Source organism: Melanotaenia boesemani, chromosome 9 (assembly GCF_017639745.1).
Source record: "Melanotaenia boesemani isolate fMelBoe1 chromosome 9, fMelBoe1.pri, whole genome shotgun sequence".
Classification (NCBI taxonomy): domain Eukaryota; kingdom Metazoa; phylum Chordata; class Actinopteri; order Atheriniformes; family Melanotaeniidae; genus Melanotaenia; species Melanotaenia boesemani.
In genome coordinates this window covers 21075999-21087953 of record NC_055690.1, presented here as the reverse complement: position 1 = coordinate 21087953, position 11955 = coordinate 21075999, and the positions used below count along the sequence as shown (strand labels likewise).

General features: G+C 36.6%; 1 protein-coding gene across 2 annotated transcripts; it reads left to right on the top strand.

The window, feature by feature from the left end:
- The first annotated feature begins 2393 nt into the window (after positions 1-2393).
- scn3b (sodium channel, voltage-gated, type III, beta) lies at positions 2394-11436 on the top strand. Of its 2 annotated transcripts, XM_041995607.1 has the most exons (7): positions 2394-2567; positions 2844-3070; positions 4386-4564; positions 4779-5007; positions 8034-8172; positions 9875-9958; positions 10508-11436. In XM_041995607.1, exons 2-6 carry the CDS (start codon positions 3016-3018, stop codon positions 9936-9938), a joined length of 666 nt encoding a protein of 221 aa, XP_041851541.1. In that variant the 5' UTR covers positions 2394-2567; positions 2844-3015; the 3' UTR covers positions 9939-9958; positions 10508-11436. The 2 variants fall into 2 exon arrangements, with proteins under 2 accessions (XP_041851541.1, XP_041851542.1); XM_041995608.1 differs by lacking the exon at positions 9875-9958.
- Positions 11437-11955: the final 519 nt, after the last annotated feature.

Here is an 11955-nt window from a genome sequence, read left to right as displayed (position 1 = left end):
ATTTCTAGCTTTCCCACAATAAAGATTAAAAAAATTACTCATATGCGTGCAAACATAGCTTTTTTTTTACTTGTGTCATTTATGATATATAATGCATTTTATCATTTCTAAATCTAGAATAATTTAGTATCGACTTAGCACAATAGTCAACAAAATATGCATATACAGTCAACATACAGATACAGTATATCAAAAATGAGTCAATTTTGCCAACTTAAAAAAACCAAACAAATCTAAATATTTTTCAAATATGAACATCATTCCTGATTTTAACTTCAGGGACTCCCTTCCCCAGAACAGAAATGTCAGGAGAAGCGGTGTCCGCTCTGCAGGGATGCGAACTGCCATTGGTAGACCATTGGTAGATGTTTTGAGAAATGAGTGAAGTCCTGCTTATATTCTCATAATTGCAGCATTTAGAGGGTTTTCTAGCAAGCAGCACATGAGATTTGCATATTAATTTTCATCATGTTTGATCCATGGCTGTCTGCAGTAATCATGTTATAATCTTGAAATCCTTCCAAATCCCTGGAAATCTGCTCTTTGCAGTATATACTCAAGGAGCCCTGGAAACATACATTCACACATACTATTGCATAGATACACAAACACACTTGCTCTCTTAACCACTAATTCATGCCCTCAATCACTTAAATTACTCCCTTCCTTTGCATGCTGTTGGTTTATGATGTGCTTGAAGTTCAGCACATTAAACTGCCTTCCTCTGAGATGGTCCTTCAGCTGATGGTTAGATGTGGCCATGTAGCTACACATTATTTATTTCTTTAAAATAAGTAATGCTTATTTTTTTCCCTTTTTCTGAATTGCTTTGTCAAATTCACTAGATGTAGGTAAACAGGAATGGGTTTGAAGCTTCCTATAATAATGATGAGTCTGCATGCTGTCGCTAAGCAGGCCTCCTGTAGTCACTATGGCACTACTTAACTGTTGCTATGGTTTCCTTATCTGCAGGATGTGGTTCAACCATGCCTGCCATATTTAGTCTGCTCCTCGTCATGCCAACCTACTGATGATGCTAACAGCCACACTGAAGTACAGTGTGGCTTCCTCTTCACTTTTCTATATCAAAGAACCAAACAAAAAAATTACTACTGATTTACAAAGTGAATATTATCATTGCCTTACAGTTTTATGACAGCATGGATGGATAGCTGTAATCACTCTGGGAATATCTTTTACCTTTTTTTTTATCACATATGCAAACACAAAGGTGTAATGGTGAAAGTTTAGACCCTTGATTCTCGCTCTGATAAGTAATCCTCAGTTGTTCCAGATGCAGTGGCTGGAAGATTATATGCCAATATCACAGTGAGATTAACTCCTCTTTCAGGCATTGTGCTTTATCACTGGTTCATCATTCTCACAAATAGGAACAAACACCATAGTAATCATGGGTTCTTTCTTTGTCATCTAATATAGTACAAGATGAAAAAAGTACATGTAAAGTATAAATATACTGTGTAATAAGACTTTTTGCAACTTTCTTTCATGCAGGTGTTCATGCAATATCTGCATATGTAAACTCGTATATAGTTATAACAGATGTAGTATATAAATGGAAAAAATACAGAAAAAAAACTTGAGCAAGTAATAATGCACTTTTTACTAAATGTGAAACTACTGACATGACACACAGTTATGGTTTTGAAATTTGTAATATTTTTGGAGTTTGATTGGATGGTGCTGTGGCTCTGGTGGTTGTGGGATTGGGGCTGACCTGCAGGAAAGTAAGTTTATGCTGTATGTGAATTGATTTTGGCATAATTTTGAACTATAATGCAGCATTTTTCAAATCTTCCCTTGGTTTCAGTTTTCTTTTCAAAATTTCAAAGTGAGTTACCACACTCACTTTGAAAGTGTGTTAAATAGAAACCATTAAAGTAGGCTAACTTTTCAAGGGCTGTGAGTTGAATTCACCCTAATATTGCCAAACAATAAATAAATAGAGTCCAAATACTTTACTACATTGTAAACAATATACTACATTACAAAAGGACTTGAACATGAACCATTATGAATTATTTTCTCTACTTCTTTATTGTCATTGGAGAAGCTTTAGACACTCAAATAATGAAAGTGTTCATGTGTAATAAATCTGTGAGCAGCTCTGCCAGTAGCTGCTAAACGTGATTATGTAACTCATGACACAGTCACGTTTGACTCATTTTTCTAAACAGAATATGTGTGTATGCCTTTCCTTGCACTCCTGTGTTATGTTTGTTTAACCCGTGCAGTCAAATAAATAACAAATGCAGACAGACAGGCATGCATGATGAGTTGTATAGACCGAACCCAAATGGCAATGATATGGTCATGCACATTGTAGTGTAGGAGGGAGTGACTCACGCATGCGTAGCAAATCTTCCGCTCTTGCCAGCGTTAAGTGACTGCTGAAAAAAACAGACAGTGAGCCGCGGCTGGGAAATGTCATCAGCATTGGAAACAGACTTCCAACAATCAATATGGTTATTCTTTGAGGGATGAAATGAGAGAACCGGTTTCGCTGTTTTTGTTTGAATACGAACGGGACTCCAGATCTCGAATCAGTAAGTAGGTAAAATCGGATTCTGAGAATCCACAGGTTCCCTGACTGCGCTTTTTTTTTCTAGAAAAAGTGTGTTGCATCATCACTCGCGTACTTGCCGCCTTGTTTATTTCTCCAGAAAGGGAATAATGAAATTATTTTACTCTATTGAAACGATAAATTGAATGAAATTCGCAGATGAGCTCGTGAAAATATCAGTCGCATTTCAACTGCTCTGTTAAACATTTTTTGGCTCCGAGTCGGGTCGCTTATCAGGGGTTTTATTTTGGATTTCCAGACGTGAAGAGGGAAGTTATCTTAGCTCCCATCCGCCGAGGAGAGGCGCTGTCCCTGGTCCTGAAGTCACTTCAACAGCTCGGTCATCTCACCCAAGACCTCGTGCGAAGACAACTTGAGGCAAAGCAAGTAAATAAGACTCTGTCCACCAGCAGCTCCTAAAAGAGCTGAATATGGTAACTCTGTACAGAGTTCATCTGCAAACTTTGATACTTTTGGTTTTTGTTGGTAAGTATAACTCTTCAAGCTGCTTTAGTCCCCTGTTTTAATTCAATCATTGATTGTCTTACAGTGGCTGAATGTCCAGGGCCTTGGTCATTGTGAACCATCCAATCGGCTGTGAGAAAAAAAAAAAAAGAAAAAGAAAAAAAAAGAGAATTGATGTTGTCACAACCTGCCCTGGGGTCTCTGGTTATATAAGAGCACAAGGCCAAACACTGCAACTGTCACACATAAACAAGACATCTGCATTTCTGTTTATAAATTTTTAATTTCCCCCATTTATATCCACTTGCTGACCTCTTCCCATTATTCTATACTGGCAATGCAATAATATTTCAGTTCATTCTTTCTTCAGCTTACCCACAATAATTTGCTCTCCCTCTCTGACACTACCCCATAGTTTCTGCACTCCTCCCACGCATTTTTTCCTCCCCCTGCCTACAAACATTAACCGGCAGAAGCCGTGATTTGTATTTTCTGGTCTGGATGATCTCAGGTTTGTCATCATTGTTGTCACCCAGTGCTCACAGAGCTGTATAATTGAATTCATGTAGCTTTTAATCATACTGAGTTCTGCATCTGACTTAGCTTTGGATTCAGTGTAAATGCAGAATACAATAGCTGATGCCCTCAGTAAGAAAGACTGGCTCATGACTTTTTTGCTTCTGTTAAAAATTTGTGTTTTTCAATTCAGCATGCAGGATTGTATTCTCCCAAAATTTGCAAAAGCACTAAAATGTAAGTCACTGACTGTGGCAGCCTGTGTCAGCTTTATAGGACACTCTGAATGTGAATGATGAATTATATCTGCATCTATAAGCATTTTTGCTCAGACATGCTTGTGTTCAGTGACAAGTATTAAAGAGCTGTCTTAAAAGCTAAACAGGAAAGCATATTAGCATATTTTTAGTCTTCTGTTTTCATTTTTGCTGACAAAACATAACAGTGAAGGCTCAAACATATTCAAGACACAGACAAAATCGAATGTTAATTTGGGATTTATTAATGTACAAAAAACTTGACTGAAATTTAAATTAAAGGTATAAATGGTGCAAAATCACTGCCAATGAGCATTTAAAAGTGTAAATTGATGTTTTTGTGGTACACAGCATACTTGTGTTATCATTCACTGAATCCCTAAGCACTTGTTTAAAAAACAAACAAACATATTCTTCCTTTACCAGCAAAGACACCCTCCTTATTTTTCCATATACATAACCAGCCCCCACACCCTAAGTAATTAGCAGTAAAAAGCAAAAAAAAAAAATGCTGAGTGGTGATTGCTGAGCTATATCTGTGTAACATCTCTATTCTCCTCTAGTTCACCTGAGCAGGCCGGTATGTGTTGATGTGCCGTCAGAGACCGAAGCAGTCCTTGGGAAGTCCATGAGGCTGACATGCATCTCCTGTATGAAGAGGGAGGAGGTCAAAGCAAAGACACGCGTGGACTGGTACTACAAGTTAGAAAGAGAAGAAAACACCAAACCTGACAAAACTCATGTAGGTTTCTGCAACATTATTCTGTATGACACACACTGTATCTGTGTTCTTTTTGCATCTTTCTCTTTTGTTTTTCATTTGAAATTATGCTTCTTATTTTCTGATGTTTCAGCAGCTCGACTCACCCTAGTTGAATTTTTCTATACAAATAAACTTGCCTTGCCTTGTCTGTGTTCATGCTATTAAGGATTTTTTCGTTGTTTTTCTCTAATAGATATACAAATATGAAAATGACAGTCCAATGGATGTAGATGGACCATTTAAAGGACGTCTGGCCTGGAATGGGAGCCAAGACTTGCAAGATGTTTCCATTGTGATCCTTAATGTCACTTATAATGACAGTGGTCTTTACGAGTGCAATGTTCTTCGTGAGTTTGAGTTTGGCTTTTTTACCCCCTCATTCACCACTACGAAGAACATCTCACTCAATGTGAAAGAAAAAGGTATGTAACCTTCTTCATAATTCTTTCTATTTTGAGGGGAAGTCTAGCAAAATTCAGGGTTTTTATATCAATACAGTAAAATTTGACTGTTAATGAAAAGCTATGATCAAGCAAGCAGTAACCCAACGGTGGCTCTGAAGTTGATTGTCCTTTATATAATCATTTATCTACACTTTAGCCTTCTGTGTGATTTACAATATTGCATAACTGCTTTGTGTAAAACCAGTATTTTCAGAACTGACTCACTATTTGAGTTAAAATTTGCATTGCAGAGGCAGTTCAGTATGCTATTATGTTCCCTTAGCATACATTGGGCATTTTAGCACTTAGAGAAACACTGTGCTGTGCTGACCCCAGAGTCTCCTCTTTGTGCTGTGCATCTCCTTCATCTGTTACATAAAATGTTTATCAGTCTGTGATAAGTGGCTTTCACAATTATAATGCCAGCTTGTTCTTTTTTTGCTAAGTGATGCGTCAGTGTGAAGGCAGTCTGCCACTAGCAACTCTTTCTCCCCCACTCTCCTCTTTGCTGTGACTCTTCTGACTTTAGGGGAATAATTAAGTGATTTGTTTTGTCTGCCTTTATTGTCCATCAAAGCTTTCCTTTGTTGTCACTGAACGGGTTAATTCAAACGAGCTACTTTGCTATCTGTTAAAAGGGGTAATGTATAAAGCTTCCTGAATGCTTGGCTTGCTGAATGCATCATCTTTCACCGAATATACAAATCAACATGTATATTTGGAACTATTAAATCCTCCCCATTTCTTGGCTTGCACATGTTAAAGTTAATGATTAGAGCCATTTAAAGTATATTAAAATATTTTGTTTTAAGGAAGAATCAGATGCAATATTCCTCCTAAGTGCACTTTTACAAAGGAATGGCACGGTTTGAGTTTTTTGTGCATATGAAATTAAAGCATCCTTCATATTTCATACAACAATGGCATCAAATTTCAGAAAGCCTTCAGTGCAGCGGTCATTATATGGGAATCATATTAGAGTAATGTAGTCCATAGTGGCTGAATAGAATCGCTCTTGGTCAACGCATCTGTGCTTTCGCTTCTCAGGGATTATATTACACTAACAGGCTCTATTTGCAGGGACTGCAGAATCAAATCAGAAAAAACGATGTCAGCTGTCTGGTCAGCAGGCTTTCTGGAATTTGGTACACAGTCACTGACAAACTGGTTCACAGTGGCTCAAAAATGAGATATATTTAAAGGCTATGAACAAATTGTTCATACAGGTGTCAAAGGCATATGTAACTATATACTGAAACAGATTTTGCTTATTATAATCCTTTCTCATACCTATGTTGGCTATAAAAAGATAACAATGTGTTTCCATTGTACAGTGAAGGGTGACAGAGTTGTGGGGACTGGTCTTTGTGTCACTGATCCTCCATCACTGATAAACTGTATATACTCTACATAATAAATATGGAAACAACAACAAATTATTTCGCATATTTTACATGAGATGAGGATTTTGTCCCCCTTTACACACAGTTGAAAATGTCCTTTATGCCAAATGAGAAAGAATGACTACAGTAAGCAGAAATTGTTTTTCTTTTCAAAGAGCAACATGATATTTTATTAAACTAAACAACTTTAATTTAAACCCTTTCATGCATTAATGATAATTTTCTTTAAATACAAAAATCCAGCAGATTTTCAACATAACTTTTATCGGCTTACATCAATTAGTCAGTCGTGGCAGAAAGTATGTGGAATAACACCACATGCCCATCAAAGTGTCATGTAGTGCAACTAATCAAATCATTAGCATCAACAGCTTTTGAACGGTTGACCACTGTAGTGACAATTATACATGAAAGGGTTAAAATCGTTTTATGTTGTCAGAGCCACTGTGACGTTGTACTTTCATCCTATTTCATACTTAAAGGTACCCTGTCAAATACGTGTGTTTTGAGTTTCCTCTAAAATAACGAAACTTAAATGCTGCCTTGACAAATCTCCACAGGGCACCTTTAACTGTTTTATGCTCTGTTATCATTAATCCACAGGTATGATCATAACAATCTGTTTACAACACAGTCCGTAGCTCATTTTCACATTTATTAAAAAACATGATCTTGACCAGAGAACATTACGTAATATTCACAAAATGCTTAACTACACAGTAATTTGGGGATTAAATGCTACAGTTACTTATGAGGAAATAGGCTTTTCTTAGGACTGTTCATTAAATCTCTGAAAAATATATGGTGATAATAAATATGGAATCTCAGCGAGCAGTTGATGCAGGTAACGGAGAGAAGAATCACATGTCCAGACTTTTTATACAGCTTCAAATGTCACCGTTAGAATGTGTTTACATCCTATTGGCCTGTGAAAAGATGAACAAAACTTCCTGTACTGTTGTCCCTAATTGTTCTCTATTTTTTTCCAGAAACTCTAAAACTTGTAAGCATGTTGGCTTTATACTTGATTTCAAAGACAATTAACCCACTATGTGAAATACACTAGAATGACTTCCAATATGACAGGAGTGTCAAACTCCGGTCCTCGAGGGCCTCTATTCTACAGGTTTAAGTTGTTTTCCTGTTCCAATACTAAAAACAAGTCTAATTCAACATTGTTGTGGCTGAAACATTGCGTCTTTTTAACTTCTTTTCGATGACCCATTAATTTCAGTCAGGTGTTGGAGGAGGGAAACAACCGAAACCTGCGGTACACCTGCCATTCAGGACTGGAGTTTGACATCTATGCAATATTGAATGTAAAGACATAAACAAAAATATTTAAAATTTTAAAGCATGATTATATGATTAACATAATTTAAAGTCATGATAAACCTAATTAAGCCACAACATTGAATTATTGGCGACAAATAGACCTCCATATAATGAGTGACAGTAGGTTGTTCATCAAGAGATTTGAACAAGCTTAGCATACTTACATAAACCTGTGACAAATCTCTCCTATTTTTCTACTAAAAAATATCCAGAGAATAAATTCATGCTGAATAAAACATGTCCGTATCGGCTGTTTGTGCTTCACAGCCACTCACGACACCACAGCCATCTACTCGGAGATCATGATGTATGTACTGCTGGTGTTCTTGACCTTCTGGCTTCTGGTAGAAATGGTCTACTGCTACAGGAAGATCTCCAAGTCTGATGAGCAGGCTCAGGACACAGCGTGAGTACTGCACAGCCCCATGTACAGATCCACACATGCACAGATTCATGTGAGTGGACAACAAACTGAAACAGTGTGTGTCTTGTTGTGACATGTTCACGTATATGTGTGCAGTAAATTTCTTCTTACACAAACCCAACAAAGCAGCAGGTCTGTATTTGTTAGCAGAGAAAGTCTGTTGTTGAATAACTTCATGTTACCTGGAGAAGCTTGAATTTCTGCTTATTACATAATACTACATAAATTTAAGCTATATCGGCTAAAGAGTTTTAAGACACAATGAGGGAGAAAGACAGATAACAAAAGAGCAGACAAACAAAGAGGCGTAGCAGTTATTGAGTCCACACTGCACTGGTTTTAACACTCCTGAAACCTTAATCTGTATTTCACCAACACAGTCTTACAGACCTGAGTAATTCTAAACTCTGCTGACTGCTGTTTTTTTCCAAACAGCCTTGTTACATCTGAGATGGATTTCCAGCTCTATAACTAGCTGACGCTTTGCGTCACCTTGTCAGTGCTGTAAAAGACTCAAACACACCTGTCTAGTCAGCTCCCACAGGATTTTCAGTGTTGACTAAGCTAGCAGACCCACTTTGACAGCTTTTATACAGAGACTTCATGTTTTGAAGATAGAAATAACAGATAATACACAGCACATACTGTATGCTGAGTCACCAATGTTATTTTGCAACCAGTTCACGGTAAAGACTTCAGTGACACATGTAGCCCAAAGTGTTTCATACACCATCTGTGTTTTCAAAAGAGTAAATAATCTTGGGAAGGACAAAATACAATAAAATACAGCAGAACAGTGTTTCTGTCTGTTATTGCTGCTCATTGCTGCTCATTGGGGAAGAAAGGATAACATTTTATTTGACAAGTCCTTATTTTACAGATCTTATATGGCCTGATGTTCATGGAGAAAACATTGTGTAGTGTGGTAAGAATTTCTCCCAGCATTAAATTTAACACTAGCACCTAAACAAGATTAATTGGAAGTCTACTAATTAATCAATGTAACTTGTGTTTCTACGTCTAACTAAGTACTGCAGAATTAGAACATTTCTTCTGGAAATTTTGGGATTTCTAAAATCACTGATTAAACAACACAATACAGTCTTTAATAAGCACAGTCTGGCCTCCACAGAAATTGAGGTTAATTAAAAATTAGTTGATTTATTAATTCTTTGTTAAGCAGAAAATTCATTACGCATATTTTGATTATCATTTTTTTGTGCATTTGATGGACTTTATTATGCAAAAAAAGTGATTATTGAAATTTTTAGCATTCAATTATTTAAAAAATGGCCTTAGAATGTAATTTTTTAATAAGATGCAACATTTAGTGTCCCTTTATGCCTTTTAGGAGCTTCTGACTTTCTTAAAAGAATTTTAAGAAAGGAGAAATAGCTAAAAGGAATACTCAACCAAAAGTCAGACAAAGCTAACCTTCCAGTTTGTTGCTCTTTCTGCAGAACAGAGATAACAAAATAATTTAATCAATATTACTCTGCTGATATAAAGAACTGAAAGCTTATTAATTTATATGGTTTGTAAGAGGCTAAAAGTTTACTGTTTAAGACTGAATATGGGTGTTAACTGAAAAAAAACATGAATGCAAGAAATGAACTCCCTGTGGGGCTGTACCATACCACCAGGTTTTAGACACTCCTCTGTTTTTCTACCAATCTGCCCACAGGACAAACTACCTAGCCATTCCCTCTGAGCACAAAGACAATCCAGCTGCTCCCGTTACCGAATAAAAGCAGTTTTCATTGACACGGTATTTTACATGTGATTCTCTCAGCCTGATCTCTGATCAGTGAAATAATTCCTCCTCACTATCAACTCATTGTTTGTATCTTTATTACTCATATCTGTGAAACTCATACATGCGGTCCTGTTACTCCAGCTTTTTCTGTCACATCTTGCTCATTCCCTTTAATCGGTCTTTCATTTCTGCCATTTATGGAATTGCAAATTTTCCATTTGTACTCACTTCCCATTCAGTCTGTTCCACTTAAAAGTATAGTCAGTTAGAATCATTTGATTAAAAGGTGTTAGATAAATTTCAGACGGTGGAGCTTTATGCATGATTTTTTTTTTTTTTTAATGTGTTGCATTTAAATGTCAACTCACTAATTTGCATTGAGATATTAAATATATCAAACTAAGATGAAAGAAATTTGCATGTTTATTATGTAACACTTGAAAATATACAGTTGCTTATAACAATAAAATCATATAAAATGTAAACTTTGTTTCACATTTGACAGTTAATAAAAATCCTTTCATGATGACCTGGGGTAAACATATTCTCTTCTCTCCTCAGATACTGATCATGATGGGATGTCGTGTTGTGTGCAGATGCTATGATCTCATCTGGACAATATGAACGCATCATTACTCTCAGACAGCCATGTGAATCCTGCCTATCGACCTCCCCTGTGTATCGACTGTGTCTTGTGAAGAGCCAGTCAAAAATGTCCAAGTGCTCAATTTTTCTGCTCCTTTTCCTCCCTTTAGTCACCTCTGTGCCAATCAATCAGTAGCTTACAGAGCAAAAATGTTGGTGTCTTGCACTTAATAATGTCAATGCTATATTTGGACCTGCAGTTGCGTACACTTAATAACCTTTTCCTAGTAGTTAATCGTGCCTCTGTGATTTCTATAACCTGTATGACTTGAGGAGAGAATCTATCCCAATCTTGTCAACTTGTATAAGAATTCTGTTGTACCTGTTTATTTTATTACCTTTTTATAGACCATGGCATGATTTTTGGGTCAGTTTTATTTGTATTGGCCCAAAGTCTTTTTAAGAATTTTGGGTTTGAAAGCTTTTATACAGTATGGATGTGCATTTAGCTCTTGTATTTAGTTTTTCTATATGCACTGATGAATTCACAATGTCATGGAAATGTACAGATAAAATGACTCAATTTCCATTCATCTGAATTCATCTAGACCTCCTTCCTTTACTCTCCTCTGTGTACATTTTTAATCCATGTTCAGCTCTGATGTACAATCAGTAGTCTTACTGCACTCAATTGCTCTAAAATGTATTCATGAAGCTTTGACTGTTGCTGAAGTTCTGCAGTAGCATAGCTATTGAGAATAAATGTGTGCCTCTTTTTACAGTGCAGCACTGTGGAATTGTTTATAATCTGATTCAATCATTTCATGCTGTTCTGTTACAGATACAATATCTCATGTGTGAGTGAACTACTTTTTAACTATTAAACAGTGCAATGCACAGCTTGAGTCAAAACTCCTTTGTTGTATTTTTTTTGTATCTTAAAAACTGCTTCTACTTTGGTGTCCTTGCTCAAATGCCAATAAGTCAATGGAGCACAATAAAACTGAGTGTTGTTTTAGATTTTTCTCTACTATGACATAAAGACCTGCATTTACTCCATGCAGTTTCTTATTGAAAGTAATGGAGTGAACTCTAAATTAACAACAGTAAGCACCCTGGTGTTTCCAGCTCTCATTAACGGCATGGAAAAACAGTGAAAAAAAAAAAAAAGACAACTTTTGATTTATCTCTGCTGGAAGTAAAGTCTCCCTACTTTAATTATCAGTCTTTACAGAGCTTAAGTACAACAACATGAAGCAGGATTTCCCACCCCCCCGTTGGTAACAGAGCTGCTTCTGATATGCAAGGCCGGAGAGACAGAAACTGGCAGTTGGAGAGGGATGTGATGTACATTGCTCTTTTGGTAGCCGTGACCCACAGCAGTGGCAGATATAGCAGCAGCTGTTGTTATAGCAACCCAGGCT